The sequence below is a fragment of the Artemia franciscana genome, chromosome 13 (assembly GCF_032884065.1).
Source record: "Artemia franciscana chromosome 13, ASM3288406v1, whole genome shotgun sequence".
Taxonomy (NCBI): domain Eukaryota; kingdom Metazoa; phylum Arthropoda; class Branchiopoda; order Anostraca; family Artemiidae; genus Artemia; species Artemia franciscana.
The window spans coordinates 32309815-32327127 of record NC_088875.1 but is presented as its reverse complement, the minus strand read 5'-3'; the positions used below and the strand labels follow the sequence as shown (position 1 = coordinate 32327127).

The 17313-nt window shown below is 35.8% G+C and overlaps 3 protein-coding genes across 9 annotated transcripts in view; 1 reads left to right on the top strand and 2 right to left on the bottom strand.

Moving 5' to 3' along the window:
* The window catches only part of LOC136034809 (tubulin-specific chaperone D-like), a 76050-nt gene extending 72442 nt beyond the window's left edge, over positions 1-3608 (bottom strand). The window contains exon 1 of one of the 3 annotated variants that reach the window (XM_065716230.1): positions 3470-3608. The gene's annotated coding sequence lies outside the window, so the exon portion shown is untranslated. Of the gene's footprint in view, positions 1-3438 lie in introns of all 3 variants that reach the window. The other 2 variants (XM_065716229.1, XM_065716231.1) reach the window with 2 other exon arrangements.
* LOC136034300 (uncharacterized) lies at positions 935-2224 on the top strand. The gene has a single exon (XM_065715437.1). The coding sequence runs from the start codon at positions 935-937 to the stop codon at positions 2222-2224; it is 1290 nt and encodes a 429-aa protein (XP_065571509.1).
* A 2931-nt stretch (positions 3609-6539) lies between the features above and the next one.
* The window catches only part of LOC136034807 (nucleoporin 88-like), a 45684-nt gene continuing 34910 nt past the window's right edge, over positions 6540-17313 (bottom strand). For 4 of the 5 annotated variants that reach the window (XM_065716226.1, XM_065716224.1, XM_065716227.1 and 1 more), the window contains exons 11-13: positions 11783-11940; positions 8519-8743; positions 6540-6699 (exon numbers count right to left, since the gene is read on the bottom strand). In XM_065716226.1, the coding sequence (XP_065572298.1) occupies positions 6624-6699; positions 8519-8743; positions 11783-11940 (459 nt within the window). In that variant the 3' untranslated portion in view covers positions 6540-6623. Of the gene's footprint in view, positions 6700-8518; positions 8744-8859; positions 8903-11782; positions 11941-17313 lie in introns of those variants that run through there. The other variant, XM_065716228.1, reaches the window with a different exon arrangement.

Below are 17313 nucleotides of genomic sequence, written 5' to 3'. Positions count from 1 at the left end.
AGTTGGTAAAATCTTAGAAGGATTCATGAATACTGACATTATTAGACACCTGACCAAATGAGCTGCACAGTGATATTCAGCATGGCTTTAGAAATGTGACATGGATGCTTGGTTGAGCCTAATTTGATTGATGTGTATGATTATATTACAGAGCGCCTAGATCAAACAATCCATATCAACTTGGTTCCATTGGATTTTGAAAGGGCCTTTGATAAAGTAGGTTGCCACCAACTAAGGACCAAGTTATTTGTAATGGGAATTTTTTTTTCTGGGAGAAAGGAAAAGGTGAAAATATTTTAAAAAAATGGATAGGTATTCTTTTCAGAAGAAATGGAAGTATTAAGTGGAGTGCTCTAGGGAAAAATGTTATTCAAAATTTATATTAATGATTCACCAACCACAGTCAAAAATAAAATAAGTCTTTATACTAATATGCTAATAAGTCTTATGCTAGTCTTTATGTTCACTTAATTTGTAAGTCAATTATATGAATAGTGAAATATTTACCAAAACTGAAACTCCCCACTCTTGTCTACAGACATAAAAGGGGGGTGGTATTATTATGATGCATAAGTTCCTAAATTCTAGCCCTCCAATAAACAAGTCATTTCAACTTGACCAATCTGCATGAACTAGGGGGCATAGTCAGAAACTATATCAGGTAACTGTTTAGTTTCATCACAAGCTCTCTAAAGTGGAAACTATGCTATGAAGCAGCATAGTTTCCCTAATATAGCACTTAGAAATGCTAATTCTAGAAGTGCACTCATTTCTGGTTTACTCTTGTCCTCCAGAATTTTGAATCTGAGAGAAAAGTTGGGGCCCCACAATCTTGGGATATCAACTATTTAGCAACTTGGAGCACTCAAATTGCCGAAGAGGAGTTGGTGTTTATGTAAGAGATGGTATCCAGGTTAGTGTTGTAAATCCTACTATGCTTGATATATCTTTGATAGAAAGTGTATGGCTTGATATCTCCATTACTAATAAAAATTTGCGTCTTGGGTGTGTTTATCGAAGTCCAAGTGCTCCTTCCCTTGAAGATAGTGAATTGGCCCTCAAAACTATCATTGATGAAATGACATCTTCAATTTCCCTTCCTAGCTCATTTGAGTTAATAATCACTGGAGATTTTAATTTTCCTGCAATTGAGTGGGTTGAAGGAACTGGACATATTTCATCTAATAGTAGAGACTCACCTTTTTTATCTTGCCTATCAAATAATTTTCTTCATCAGACTATTGATAAGCCTACATGCAATAGAGCTTATCAGAATCCCTTGCTGTTAGACCTTGTCATTTTGCATGATACTGATTCCCTCATTCGAAATGATTATTTACCACCAATTGCTAGTAGTGACCACCTAGTTATTCTGTCTGTGTTGTCCCTAAATAGTCGTCCTCAACCTAAATTTCGTCCTCAGACTTTCACCGACTATGAGGCAATACAGCAGGAACTTTCATCTGCAAACTGGTCAAGGCTTATCACCAGTGACATCAATGAGTCATGGCTAAATTTCAAAAAAACTCTTCTTGCTCTTGAAAAGAAACATTCCAGGGTTATTTTTAGGAAACAGCCCAAAACACTTCCCTTCCTCACTAAGGAAGTTAAGAAGCTGATTAACCAGAAATCTAGAGCTTGGAAACGGTATATGAAGAAGAGGAACCAGGAGACCCTGTCATTTTATAAGGCAGTACAGAATCGTGTAACAGATTCTGTAAAAAAACTGAAATCTGCCTACGAGGAAAATTTGGCTTCTGAGATCAAGTTAAACCCAAAATCTTTTTGGAGACATGTCTCTTCTAAAAACCCAAATCATCATACTATTCCTGACCTTGTTGACCACAGTGTATTACACTCATCTCCAATAGATAAGGCTGACATTCTAAATGCACAATTTGCTTCTGCCTTTACCCAAAATTCAGGCACCTCCTCACCAGATCCTCCATTGTATGAAGTGCGTTTCCCTATGCCTGATCTGTCAGTAGGTGAATTAATGGTTTTCAATAGCCTTGAGAAGCTTGATGTAAATAAGTCAAAGGGACCAGACAGTGTTCATCCACGTCTTCTTAGGGAGTGTCGAAAAGCTCTCAGCTACCCCCTGTGCATGCTGTTCCAGTTATCTCTTCAAAATGGGGAACTACCACATGATTGGAAAACATCTTATATAACCCGATCCATAAAAAGGGACAAAGAGACTCAGCAGAGAATTACCATCCCATAAGCATCACCTCTGCAGTTGTTAAGGTACTTGAGAGATTTGTTAATAAAGCTCTAATTGAACATCTTGAGGTCAATAATATCCTTTCCACATCACAACATGGTTTCTGATCTGGTAGATCTGTGGACACTAACCTTATCCAAACATATGAATTAGTGACTACACTGCTTGATGAGGGTTTTCCTGTCAACATGATTCTTCTTGATCTGTCCAAAGCATTTGACAAAGTTTGTCATGAATTCCTCATAATCAAATTGAGGGCTGCAGGTGTCAACAAAGGTGTTGTACAGTGGATTATGGGCTTCCTTTCTGAAAGATCACAGAGTGTCAGAGTTTTTGATTTGCAAGGAACTCCTCATTTCTCTTCTCCCACAACTGTATTAAGTGGTGTGCCCCAGGGCACTATTCTTGGACCAACACTTTTCAACTTCTATATTAATGAATTACCCACCCTTCTTTCAAATCTTATTACCCTTTACGCTGATGACTCAAAACTAGTTGGAAAAGCAGCTACTCCCTCTGACCAGCAATCAATTCAAACAGATCTCTGGCTTCTGACTTTCAATGTTGACAAATGCCATGTAATTCATTTTGGCAAAAATAACAAGCATCATAAGTATTTCCTTCAAGACAACTTCCTTTCTGCTGTTTCTGATGAAAGAGATCTTGGGGTTATCGTAGATCACCAATTAAAGTTTAGCAGCCATGCTAAGTCTGTTTCATCTTCTGCAAATAAAACTTAAAGAATTTGCTCACCCAAAAAGTGGTCACTAACCCCTGTACAAGAGCTATTTATTGAGAATGGTCATCAAAGCTGCAGTTAACTGAATGGGATACTGTGATACATCCAAACATCATCATCATTAACTAGAAATTTTACAGGGTTTAATCATTATTTTGCTGGACAATGCAATTTAAGGTAATAAGCAAGGTACAAATGCAAGCATAGGTAAGCACAAGCATTATATAAGCATAAGCGCAATCAGAGCAGGATGCTAGAATGGGCACTACCCCACACCTCCCAGAAACAAATTGCACATTGAAAATAATATAGGCCTATGCCAAAATAGGCTACTATAGCATTTTTTTAAGGAAGTTTTCAGAATTTTATGGCATTTTCTTCTTAAATACCGATTACTAAACTATAACCTTATTAATTAAATTGCAACCAAACCAACAGAGAGAGAAGAACCAGCACAATGAAAAGACTTATTAACCTAGCCTACCACTCAAATATCGGAATATTACTTATTATTTTTGAGGTTCTCTATGTGAATAAAACTATAGCTTTTTGTTGGGTATATATAAAGATGGCGCTATTGAGGCTCAGTACTTCAATTACATGCCAAACTAAATAGGCCGTTCTGCGATCCCTTATTCAATATATCTGGCAAACTCCAACTTCTGCAGATACAATCTATAAAAGACTTCAACAAATACCAATCCACAAAAGGGGCTAGATGACACGCTTTTGAGCGATCACTCCAATGGTAACATAGCTTATCAATAGATCCCAGTGGGTGTCCACTTTTCACTGTTGTTGTTCCTTTTTGTTTTCTGCGTATAATTTAATATTTTTCTTTTGTATTTTTGAAATGATTGAAATTTTGTATTGCATATTAAGTTACATGTCCTCACTTACCCTACATTTTTGACATTCACCGTTGAACGTTAACATTCAAAAGATTTCGATCTTTCACCGCAACAAATACATAGCATCTCGAAAAAATTTAAGAACATTCTTAAGAGACACCCAAGTAATAGCGCGTTTACACGGACGAGAATTCCCGTCACGGACAAAGGAATTCTGGTCCACTTGAAAGGATTCCGTTCGTGAATCCGGGTAGAAAAAAGTGTAGCGACCAGCAAGGATTCCTTTCACCGACACCGTTTTTGACCAATTCTGCTTGATGTGTAGGCAAGAAGAACGAGAATAATTACAGTTTTGTTGATTTTGGCCGACAAACAAATAACATGTCAGTAAAGAATCATCCCAAAATTACTGATTTAATCTGTTTGGTGCAGGACAAGCCTTGTATTTATGACACTGCTCACCAAGACTACAAGAAAACAAAGCTAAAAGACTTGCCTTGGGCTGAGATTTCAGAACAGCTGAATGAACTAGGTTAGGAAATTGGAACTTTTGGGGATGGTCTACAGGCTAAAGTATGCCCTATAGTTCTATTGGTAAAATGCTAGTTAATTGACTTCTTGCTATCTCAGGAATGGTTTAGATTAAGAAAATGAAACTTTCAGGGATGAATCTACAGACTAAGTCTTGGGAAGGTATTTTGAAGCAACTACATCCACTCCTTCTCCCTCTAGAGGGCCCTGACCTTTAAAAATGTGTGTGTTTAGTAAAAGTGAAACCTTGCAAAATAGATCTTCTGCTTAATTGAAGTACAACAAAATTGTTTTCAGCTTCATAACTTTGCTCAATTCCATTTTATACGGTTTTAAAGATATGCAAATACACTTCCTAAATTTTGAAAAAAAAAAAAAAAACATTGATACGGCTCCAAATTCTACTCAAATAACAGGAATTGCATTTTCAGAACTAAAGGCAGCGAAAAAGGAACTAGTAACGGAAAATTATGGTAGAATGATGTTTTGTGGGAAAAGAATGTTTTCCCACTTTTCCCTCTGTGTGTAAACATAAATCCTGTCTCCGAAACAGGATTCCCGTCAAGTTTTCCTCTCCGTGTAAACTCAGCATAAGAGGAATGAAAAACTAGATCTCTAGCTTTTAGGGAGATCAACTTTGTTTCTTTTTTTTGTTGTGTTTATTGACTCAATTTCTGCATAGGAAAGTGCAAATAAGGCCCATAAGGGCTTATTATCCGTATTTTTCAGAATTAAACGTTTTCTTATCCTATTCTACGAAAATATCACTTCCTTTAGGTAGACTTATTTTGAATCTAGAGAATCAGGCGAATTTCGGGGTAAAGTAAGGATTTTCAGGAATTTCAGGGAAAGCTTGAGCTTTCAAACAAAGGCAAATATGCTAAGTTTTATTTAAAAAGTCTTATGTTGCACTATTAGCTTATGGAGCAAACATCAAGTGAAGAAAGAAAAAAAGCTAAAGTGACATTAATTAGGTATTTACTAATTTAGGTAGCCTTGTACTTACTTTTTTTTCGTAATCAATACCTTTGATTGGTACAAACTGCAGATTTAAGGGAATATTGGCAAGGTTATGCAGCGATGGTAGAATTGGAGATGTGACCTATGCACTTAGCGATTTTTTAAATCAGCTGGTGAATTCTTTTTTCTCTTTTCATCTGTAAATCTGTAGGGACTTTTTTTTTGCAAGTTTGCTGATTTTGTGGGTTTGCCATTATTGTCAACAAATCTGCTGCAACGCTCATGAAAGCCACGGTGCCCCATATCGTGAATGTGAAACACTCATGCCATCTTATTAACTTATGTTCATCCATCATCCTGTGCATGCTTGTCACTTCCCAAGACATTATAAGACTTGGCGGAAAATATTTAGAATTTAAGATGTCTAGTTAATACACTTTACCAAAATTCTTGTCATTATTCTTTCAACTTCTCTGCCGAAATGCTGAAATAGACTTTAGAACTTCTCATCGAAAAGTAAACATTCATTATTTTTGCTTCATTGACTTTGACATGACATTTAAGGAGAAGCGATAATTAGAAATGAATAGGCAATTGAAAGAGAATATGAAAAAACAAAAAATCACCTTATCTAAGATTCGGACCTTAGTTATCACGTCCAGAGGCTAGTTTTACTTACCCCCTTTACTAGTTTTATTTACCTAAAATTACTGCTCTACAAATGTTGACAACATGATTATGTCATTAACTTTACTTTGAAAAAAGCATGAGAAGTTCCAAAAAAATGTTGTATTATTGCAAAGTCACCGGAAGGACCTATACTGATGAAATTTGGAAGTAATTTGACAGTCAGAAATGGTAAGAAAATAGAAGTTATTTGGAAACTGGAGGTAATTTTTCAAATTTGGAAGTAATCGAATAATCAAATATGGTAAGAAGATGGCTCAGAAATTCCACAGAGTTATATTACAAACAACAAAAAAACTGAGTAAAAAAATAAAAAGCAAAAAAACAAAAAAACTAACATGTGTTCGATGGCATGAAAGGTTTTTTTTATTCAAATTGGTAGTAATCCTTATTTTTCAAAAATATATTTGTGACAGCGTGAGAAGTAATAGTAAATCATAAGCCCGGATTCTAAAACTTCAAAAAAATGTAGAAGGCAGACAATGTAAGATGTAAGACCTCCGAAAAACTAAGCCCACAAATTCCAAAAACCTAAAAAAGCACACCATTATGAACTTAAGAAAACATTTAATGAAAATACTAACTTTGTAACACAAATATCAAAAGATGTATAAGCAAAATTTAAAGCAACTCATTCATTTCCATAGACAGAAAGTTTTTCCGACAAATCAGCCATTCTTGTCACCACTTGACGTATATCAATAGACCTATAAAAAGAAAAATATATGAGATATAAGAGGCGAGGAATAAAACAGCTCATATTGTAGATAGAGGCTTAAACAACAACATCAGGCAGACAAATTACAAAGATGAAGTATAACGATTCAGGCAGATGTATTGGACTGTACTTTATTTCTATCCCAAACCCAAAGATTACATAGTTATGGATAGTTAATTCAAAACAACCAAAAGTACTTGAAATCCTGGCTTCTCATTTTCGACTTTAACTTTAGCTCGGGTAGCAGACACATCATCACAATCCATCGATGTGTTTTTGAATTGACATATCCGGTAACCCAACATTAAGAATTACAGGGTGTTGGAAAACCTAGTTTGGAGAGGACAATTTTTTTTCACCAGCAAAGACATTTCTTGGATTAAACAGTTTATTCAAACTTTAACTGAATATTTATAATCATTATACCAAAAGGATAAAGCGTGAACTGTGACCAATTAGTTGTCATTTAAGACGGCTAGAACTAATGCCTACTTTCATGGGAATGGCCGGACCTTTGTCTGGGAGGGGCTAAAACCCAGTGTCTTAGGTAGAGGCGAAAGTTTTTCACTTACTTTTCCCAAATTCTCAAAGCTCAAAAATTACGAGATTGAAGAATTATGCAAACTACACACATTTTCTTTATAGACCCAAGTTTTAGGTCGTTCTCAATAGTTTGGTATAATCCATCAAACTTAGAGCCCTAATTAAAATTCTAGTTTCCATTAATAAATTTGACCAGGTTTAAATGCTCCTGGTTATACTTGGCAGGCAACGCTGCACTGTCAGCGGCACTTTTAGTTTTGATTTCTAAACGACTTCTAGTTTTTAGCTTCTACTTCTAATTTTTACTTGTTTTTAATTTTTATTAGTTTATATTCTTTTATATAGTTATATTATAGTTCCCAGCTTCTACTTCTAATTTTTACTAATTCGTTATTTTTAATTTCTTATTTAATACAATGGGGTATACAGTACCGTTTATAATCCGCTATAAAGTGTATAGTACACGATGTTTTATATAAAATATTGAATAAAACATAATTTCATAGCATAAGGAGAGCAGCAAAAATAGATTTTCTATTCTTCCTTTAGCCAAAAAAGCAATAAGGACAGATAGAATTAGCAAAATACCAAGTATTGCATGGTAGAACAGTTCCAGGGAGCAGAGGAAGTCTTCGTATTTTATCAGATTAACGACGCTTTTTGACTACTAAGGTCCCTGCAGTGCGTTTCTGCAGCATGATTCTATCTCTGGGTCCCGCATTACCAAGCTAAGGTCAAACCCACTGCGCCACCACAGGACCAAAGGAAGTCTTCTGGAGAGGGTGAGAGGGTTTTCAAATTCCTCCTCCCCCGGGTGTAAGACTGTTTCGCAAATTATCTATCCTTTTCTGAATATGATCATCTTTTCTCTTTTTCTTCTTCAACTTGTTTAAAGTAAACTTTTGGTATATACTGTGAGCATTAATTTTTTTTCTTTTTTATTAATTTGTTATCATTTGTACTCTAAACTGTAGTTATTTATTTAAAAATAAAAAGGTAAAAAATCAATGCCTTTTTCATAATTTTGTTCAGATCCTCCGTTATAACCCAGTATAAAACGAATTGACTAAGCATTAAGGTTTTTTATTGTTGCAAGAGAAAAATTGAGAAGACTATGATAAAACCTAAAATAAATTCTTCATTGACATCTGATATAAAAAACTATGCATGAAGAAAACATGTTTTCCCTAGCCAATATTTGCAATTTCATTAAGTTTGCTACAAACTTAAATGTTGCAAAGATTTTAGAAATTAGAGCGACTCACTGTCTTTGCAATATCTCCCTGGTGATGGAGATTTGGGCTTCGCTTAAAAAGGGTCTGGTAACTGGTAAGACTTTTCTTCTTCCTATAGCATGCTTGAGCATCTGCAATCTAGATTCAAGACGGGAGATGTCAGACTGACAGACTAAGAGCTTCCGCTTCATATCCAATTCGGCACTGCTACTTTCGTTCGTAAACTGTTGAAGGATTCCATAAATACGCAAAAGGCTAAAACAAGGGTGTATTATATTACACGACTGTATTAGAATGTACACAAGAGTGTATTAGAGTATGTATAAGAGCGTATTAAGTTTCCGCTTCATATCCGATTTGGCACTGCTACTTTTATTCGTAAACGGCTAGAGGATTCTATAAATACGCAAAAGGCTTAAAGAAAGGTGTATTATAAAGTTTATGAATTCTAACCAGTTCAAATATGCGTATTTTTTGTTTTGGAAAATAAATCATTCCGCACATTTTCCCTTTTATGGCGGCGCAACTTTAGACCAGACATCTGGTAACACTGGTTCTAACAGTAATGAACATTTCCAAAGACGTTAAATAACTAGTTTATTGTTAGTTATCAGATCAATTGACTTCGTTCAATTCACAACGAAGAAAAAAGGGAAGAAGGTAAATTTTTCAGCTAAGGTGCTTGAGACCCAAAATGCCAGGAAAGAATGTTTACCCCATACCAATCAGAAATTTAAACCCTTAACTTACTGAATTTCCCATCTGAACGCGTAAAATTAAGAGTTGATAAAATTCCTTCTACAAAAAAAAGAAAAAGAAAAAAAAGAAAGTATATTTTTCTTATGTGGAAAAGTTTTTTTTTTAACTTAATCTTAAATAAGATAAAAACTCAATTGATGTAAAGAAAATCAAGCAGCTATGAAATACCGTTTTGGCCCCTTACTTTTACCGTATAGTCGTATCTAGCGTTAATTTAAAGCTAAAATTTAGGAAGGGTAGCTACTTTCCAGAAAGTTATAACGTAGGTAGACTCCAGGATGACAATTTGAGAAAAAATTTCCGTGAACATTTGATTATTAGACTGGAAATTCTGTCAATTTACTTCTAGACTGCCCATCTAGGGAGATCTAGGTATAATTGGAAAGCCACGTCTTTTCTTAAAAAGCTTTTTTTTGGTAAAAAAAAAGTTAAAATATGTCTTATAAGATGTAATACCTGTGACTGTTCAAAGGTCGTTATTCCATTTCTTTTTTTTATGCTAGTAATAACATTTTCGACAACTAAAAAAATTAAAAAGACCACGATTAACAATATAGCTAATCATTAGCGAAAAACATAGCCTACCATCCTTAAGATTATTTGTCTAAATTTTAAGGATTTGAAAAGCATTAATATTGAAGCAAAACAAATATATTTTTAAAAATAAATCACGGACTGAAATGATTCGATTGATTTCGAACGGAATTGCGTTTTGCTTTTTTAAATAAAAGCAAACTTGTGGTTTTTGATGCTATAAAAGACAAAACCTAAGACTAAGTCACTAAGGCTAGGAATAAGTGAAGACGAAAAGGTGACTCTGGGTAAAGAAATGATTGATCAGATGTGCAGCTTTAGAAAAGACGGTGGAAGCAGTGAAGATGTAAAAAGTAGAATAGCCAAGGCTCAGGGTGTTTTTTCACAGTTAAAAACTGTGTTTCGTACAGTAGACTGTACGAAAAATGTGGTTCATTCCCGCTTTCTAGGGCTATAATGAAAGAAAGGCTTGGATGGGTAGGGCAGGTTGAGCCGATGAAGAGTGAAAGACTGTCCTTTTCGGCCATCTGTCAAGGGCTAAACGGTAAGCAGGTCATCCTCGTATGGGGTTGGAGAACGTCATAAAGAAATACTTAAAGGAAATAGAAACTTCTAGGGAGAGTTATAAAAGGGAGGCTTTGAATAGACTGGGACGGAAGAGGAGCGTGCGTAGCTGTTTTTGCCTCAGGCGGCTTGGTGCTGCGAAGAGTAATTAGTAGAAGTAGTACTTAGTCTTGATTTTACTTGTTTTTGGTACATTTTAGGATAGACATATTTGTCGTCATGCAAGTAGCTACGCAACAATTATGCAATGCAGCGCCGTAGTATTCTATTTGTTAGTAAAATACTAATTTGGCAATTATTCTGTAACAGATGTAGAATCAAATTGTTTAGAATCAATTGTACAAGCTTTAGTTTGTACATGCTGCAATTTTAGAAAAAAAAAGCATAAAAGGTGTTAGGTTTCATTTGGGGCACCGTAATAAAGCATTAGGTTGTATGCATGATATATTTAAAAACTAAAATAGTGATTGAGTGTTAAAAAATAAAGAATACAACTGGTTTTAGCCAGGAAACCAGAAATTGAGACTATCTTGATTGAATGTGTTATCATTTTCTTTCAGTACTTTTCTTTTTACAAAAAGAAAAAAAATACATCTTTTTGGGCATCACTTTTTCCACTTTTTGGGGTTTATTCATTCGAGGGCGAGCAAAAACTAAAATAAAAGTGTTGCTCCAGATACATTTTCATCGTTGAATCTGATCGATAGGTCACTGCAATGCTTTATGTTTCCCTAGCAATGTAAACCTATCTCGTTTTAATTTAGGTTAGCTGAATCCTCATTACTTTGTTCAGTTTAAGCAGTGTCTATTTGAAAATTGACTTTATTATCCATTTAAATTTCTGCTTGTTTTGGGGTTGAATTTATTTGTTCGTTGCAGTTTGTGTTTGTTTTGCTCGTTCTAGGTTTAAATATCGCTGTTTAGTTTTCTCTGAAAACTTTTTTTCCTGGTATTTTTCAACTGGCATTGTTTTATTAAACGAAATATTGATTTTTTTAAGAATTTTTTATTTTCATTTAAAGACAACAAAGTACAATTCCGGTTGAAATCAATTGAATCGTTTCAGTCAACTGGATCAATCAGCAATACCTAAAAACACAGCAGCGCTTTCTTTTGGGAGAAACACATTAACATTTCTAAAAGGGTGAATTTTAAATTGGTTTATTTTGAAATCAATTTTTTTTTTGCTTCACTATCAATGCTTTACGAACATTTAACATTTAGACGAATAATCTTAACGATGGCAGGTTACGTTTTTTGCTAATAATTAACTTAATTCTTAATCATTGTCTTGTTGGTTTCTTTTAATTATAGTCTCTTTTTTTTTAATGATCTTAGTTTTAGGGGCTATATTTATCTAAAAAAGAAGGAGCAAAAAGAGGACTTAATGGATTTTGGCGTAGACTTGACTTTTTTTAGTGATGATTTAGAACATACCGTTTCTCGAAGCCTTCTTCCCTATCTTTAAGATCTTCATACTGTTCAGCAATCAGTCCAGCTTTTACTTGCAAATCATGTTTCGATTCTTGAAGAAGCATTAATTCTTGCTTCATATTCAGAAGCCTACCTCTCAAAATTTCCGATCTTCTTTCGACCTGAGAGAGAGATTAACTTTGAGCCTTGAAGTTGAACAGAAATTAAGGAATACACACGCAAGAAAAACTCCTAATGAGTTTCTTATTCTTCTAAGATTCCAGAATGAAAAATCTAAAGTCGAACTGATCAACCATGGCAAAAAGGAGAAAAAAAATCTGAAGAGGAAGAAGCAGACGGGACTATTGTAGTCAATTCTAAATTCTTGGTTCAACCTGCCTAAGACCATAGGTAGGTGTGCCTTGTCTACCTCTCACTTAAGGCAATCTAATGGTCCTATGTCAATTTTAAATTCTTGGTCAACCTGCCTGAGACTCTAGGCAGGCATGACTTGCTAAAAGATAAAAAACAAGTATTGGTCCAATAAGAGAGGCATACTTACTTCCGCCGTTTACCCATACCATTTAACCAAACTCTTGGAAAACTATAAGTTCTATGATTATCTTAGCTCTATAACTATCCACCTTAGTTCTACGACGCATGGGTGGATAATAGATAGACATATCCATTAACAAATAAACTAACATCATTTTTATACAATCCTAATAAGGGGGGATTAATACCAGAATTACCTCTCACTTAATTGGACTATCTGTCTTGGCTTTTTCTACAATTAGTCATGACCTGATGCCCACAACTATTCCGTTTTAATTTCCATTTGCTTTAAGAAGGAAAATAAAAATTAAAACGATGCAGATATTTCACCTGTATAAGGCGTTTATTTCATCTGTATGAAGACCTGGCCAAGAGGCGTCTTCCACATCAAGAAAAAAAATTCCTTCTTTTCGGTGTTGACAGAAGGAAAGGAAGAGGGGTAGAAGGAGGGGAAATTAGTATTAATTGTACTTATGTACTGTATGCTGCGAAACAGAATTACGAGATGGCAACCTAACACTTATTCTTTTCTCATAAGAGAGAGAGAGAGAAAGAGAAAATAAAAAAATGGTTTTACGAGTAAAATAAAAATATTAGTTAATCAAAGATAATTGTCTAAGAGTATTGGATGTTGTGTAGGATATAGAGATTTTCCGGGTGCCAATAGTGGGGCATTGAAACATCATAGAGAAATGTTCATAGTAGTTACCAAGAACTATCTAGACAAGTTTGCTTTGTCAGTGGATAGACTATGTTTATTTCACTTTAATTATTTTTTAGCATAAATTATTTCACTAAGTCCGTAAACAGCAAAATTTACTTAAACTAAACAACTCGTGGCTTAAAATTAAAAATCACCCCAGAGTGTAACCAAGAGCAACTGAAAACTTAAAAACATGTTTAGAAAAGTTACGAAATCGCTTTTTGAAGCTGATAGAGGAATGGTAACTATGATTGTGATTATTCTTAATGGTAAAAGTTTCTTGCGAAATTCGTTTTTATGGGAATTTCAAAAATAGCCTCAAACCCCATAGAAATGGTTTCGTGTTGAGAAGAAAACCTCACCCTTGGAATTTCCATTGCCAATAACTTTTTTTTTTTATTACAATTAGCCAACAGAAGTAGTAATCTGTCTTCTTAAGTATTTTTTTTTTCATGGCCGCTAGCAGGATACTGAAACATCATAGAGAGATGTTTAAGGCTCAATTTGAAAGAAAATTACTTTTTCTAGTGCTTATTGTAATCAAGAAAAGACAATATTAAAGCAAAACTGAATTTTTGAAAAAAAACCTTTTCTTCATGTCCAAGATACTCACAAAGAAAAAGTTCATTACGTCTTTTTTATACCTGTCACCCAATAGGCTCTCGGTTAGTAAGACATTTATGTGGTAGATATTATTATTATTAATTTCAACTAGGAACACCTCTTAGTACAGATAAGAGTGGTGACAGGCGTAGTCAGGACTATCTGAAGAAAGTCAACCAAAATACCATGTAGAAACAAATCAGACGGCCTCTTTCTTTAAGTTACATTACATCTTTCTATAACTAGCTGCAAAATCATTCTAGGTAATTATTTACTACATGAATCAGTGGAGACTCTTGTTAGTCGAGACAAAAATGTACTCGCTGAGGCCATATCAACTAGCTCTGAAAACAATCGTGCAGTACATGTCCTCAGAGACAGAATAACGCCTAAACTATGAGAATGCCTCGGTGTCATTTTAAGTTCCTGAGCAAGAATTTTTTTGGAAAGAAATAAAATCACCAAGGGAATTATCCACAGACATTGGTTTAGTACGCTGCCAATAAGTTAAGAGAATTTGTACAATTTACCTCAAGATAAAAACATTGAAGTCAGAATTTAGTGAAACAGAATTATCATCAGCATTACACGAGCATTTTGTCACGAAGAAATTGATCCACTGCAGTCGGGTTGTTGTCCTAAAAAGCTTACTCGATACTTCCATAATATTACAGGCAGTGAAAAGTTAATTTTGAGACCTGAGGTTCCTTTCCCCCAATTAAAAACTAACAAGTCCCCTAACCCCTTCACTCCCCCCCCAAAAAAAGAAAGCTTCAACTCTATCCCAAAATTTCGTTAGCATCGAGAGGGATATTAAAGTTTCTGAAAAACCTATGATTATGTTCCTCTACTTCAATCCTAAACAAAGAAAATAGCAGACAGAGACAGGAGCATCCATGAAGAATATTTTAAGCATTTGCTATTTTACTCTTACTGTTAACTTAGAACTGCTGCCAGGCTACTTGTCTGCTTAAAGCTTACTACTGGAAAGCAGAAACAAGGCTCGGAGATACAAAAGCTTGGAAACAGGACTTCAGATATTCTTCTTTTTGTATACTGCAATACTCTGCTTCAGCTCCCACACTGTAAGCTCCAGCTCAAAAATTATATACGACAATGCTCACATTATGTAAACTCCAGCTCATGCAGGGCAAGCAAAAACCGTCCTTTTTGGCCCCACGCAGGAGTTATATACGAGAATGCTCCCACACCGTAAGCTCCAGCTCAAGTAGGGCAAGCAAAAACCGTCCTTTTTGGCCCAACGCAGAAATTAAATACGAAAATGCTCCCACACCGTATGCTCTAGCTCAAGTAGGGCAAGCAAAAACCGTTCTTTTAGACCCCAAGCAAAAACTAAATACGAAAATGCTCCCACACCGTAAACTCCAGCTCAAGTAGGGCAAGCAAAAACCGTTCTTTTTGGCCCCAAACAGAAATTAAATACGAGAATGCTTCCACGCCGTAAGTTCCAGCTCAAGCAGGGCAAGCAAAAACCGTCCTTTTTGTCCCCACGCATGGCAAGCAAAAACCACCCTTTTTGGCCCCACGCAGGAATTACAAACGAGAATGCTCCCACACCGAAAGCTCCAGCTCAAGCAGGACAAGAAAAACCGCCCTTTTCGGCCCCAGGCAGGAATTACATACGAGAATGCTCCCACACCGAAGTTTCATCTTAAGCAGAACAAGCAAAACCCGTTCTTTTTGGCCCCACGCAGAGATTACATACGAGAATGTTCCCAAACCGGAAGTTTCAGCTCAAGCAGGGCAAGCAAACACCGTCCTTTTTGGCATCACGCAGGAATTACATACGAGAATGCTCCTACACCGTAAGTTCCTTCTCAAGCAGGGCAAGGAAAAAACCGTCTTTTTTGGTCCCACGCAGGAACGAGAATACTCCCACACCGAAAGCTCCAGCTCAAGCAGGACAAGAAAAACCGCCCTTTTCGGCCCCAGGCAGGAATTACATACGAGAATGCTCCCACACCGAAGTTTCATCTTAAGCAAAACAAGCAAAAACCGTCCTTTTTGGCCCCACGCAGAGATTATATACGAGAATGCTCCCAAACCGGAAGTTCCAGCTCAAGCAGGATAAGCAAACACACCGAAGTTTCATCTTAAGCAAAACAAGCAAAAACCGTCCTTTTTGGCCCCACGCAGAGATTACATACGAGAATGCTCCCAAACCGGAAGTTCCAGCTCAAGCAGGGTAAGCAAACACCGTCCTTTTTGGCCCCCCCACGCAGGAATTACATACGAGAATGCTCCCACACAGTAAGCTGCAGCTCAAGCAGGACAAGAAAACCGCCCTTTTTGGCCTTATGCAGGAATTACATACGAGAATGCTCCCACACCGTAAGCTGCAGCTCAAGCAGGGCAAGAAAAAACCGTCCTTTTTGGCCCCTCGCAGGAATTATATACGAGAATGTCACTTGCGCTGTACTATTATTCGAACCGTGTTTTTGTTTCACCATAAAAAGAAACTTCAACACTAATCATATTTACAGAGAACAGGCACATCAAGGGGGGCAGGGGAGGGGGCAATTGCCTCCTCCCCTAGATTTTGAAAAATACCTTCTTATTTCTATTTCATAGCTATTTTCTATTTCAGCCATATGCTATACTAAAGCAGCGAGACTAGAAACCTGGTCGTTTTATGTGTCACTCCCTGTGCTTTGTTGTTTCACAGCTATTAAATAGCTCAATAAAGCGATCATTTATTTGGGTAAGGAACTTCCAAACAGTTCGTGGTAACGAACTGGAGTAAGGAGCGACCCGGCTCTATAGTAACTGAAACTCTAAAAAACGGAATTTTGATACCGATAGTTACATCAAAAGATTCGCATTTTAATGCTGATTTTAAACATACAAGTTTCATCAAGTTTAGTCTTACCCCTCAAAAGTTACGCGCCTGAGAAAATTTGTCTTATTTTAGAAAATAGGAGGAAACACCCCCCAAAGTCATATAATATTAACGAAAATCCCGCCATCAGATTCAGCGTATTAGAGAACCATAATGTAGAAGTTTCAAGCTCCTGTCTATATAGTTTTTTACTGTTTTAAAAGTAGAGTTAAGAGGAAGAGTCATACTTTAGCGTAAAGAGTGGGGCGTTGACGATGAAAAGCCCCTTTCATATACGGAATAATTTCTGTTTGTTTTAAGTTTTAATGTCGCTCCTTACTTTCAGTTAAAAAGGCTTGTTTTTTTTATTTATTCGCATAAGATCAAGTAAATGTCGCATTGAACAGGTTATGATTTTTAAAAGGACCCACGCAAAAAAGTGATTTTCCTTGTTCTTCAATTCAGGGCGCTTTAATTTTCTTGAATATGGTTTACGGCTATGGTGATCCCAATAGGGGGGGGGGGAATATTTCTCTTCTAAATAACATTTTACCATTAAGACTAGTTTAGATAATTGTTTACCATAAATAAATAGGCCAGAAATGAATTTTTTTTTTCACTTGCCGGTTTTGTCTAAACGCGTTTCTAATTTTGGACCAAAGGTTAGTTTCTTACTAGGTTGCGGTTACCGTCACAACCATGATTGAGAACTGAAGAACTAGACTGGGACAAGCTTAAATAAAATATACCTTGCAACGGGGATGCAATAGAAACGACTTAAATAATAATAACAAGTTAACAAGACACAATCAACTAGTCTTGTTTCAAAATGCATATCGAGAACCAAAATTATTC

Bases quoted from the DNA above. Each gene is read 5' to 3' on its own strand.
- LOC136034300 (XM_065715437.1), top strand. From the start codon at position 935: ATGCTTGATATATCTTTGATAGAAAGTGTATGGCTTGATATCTCCATT.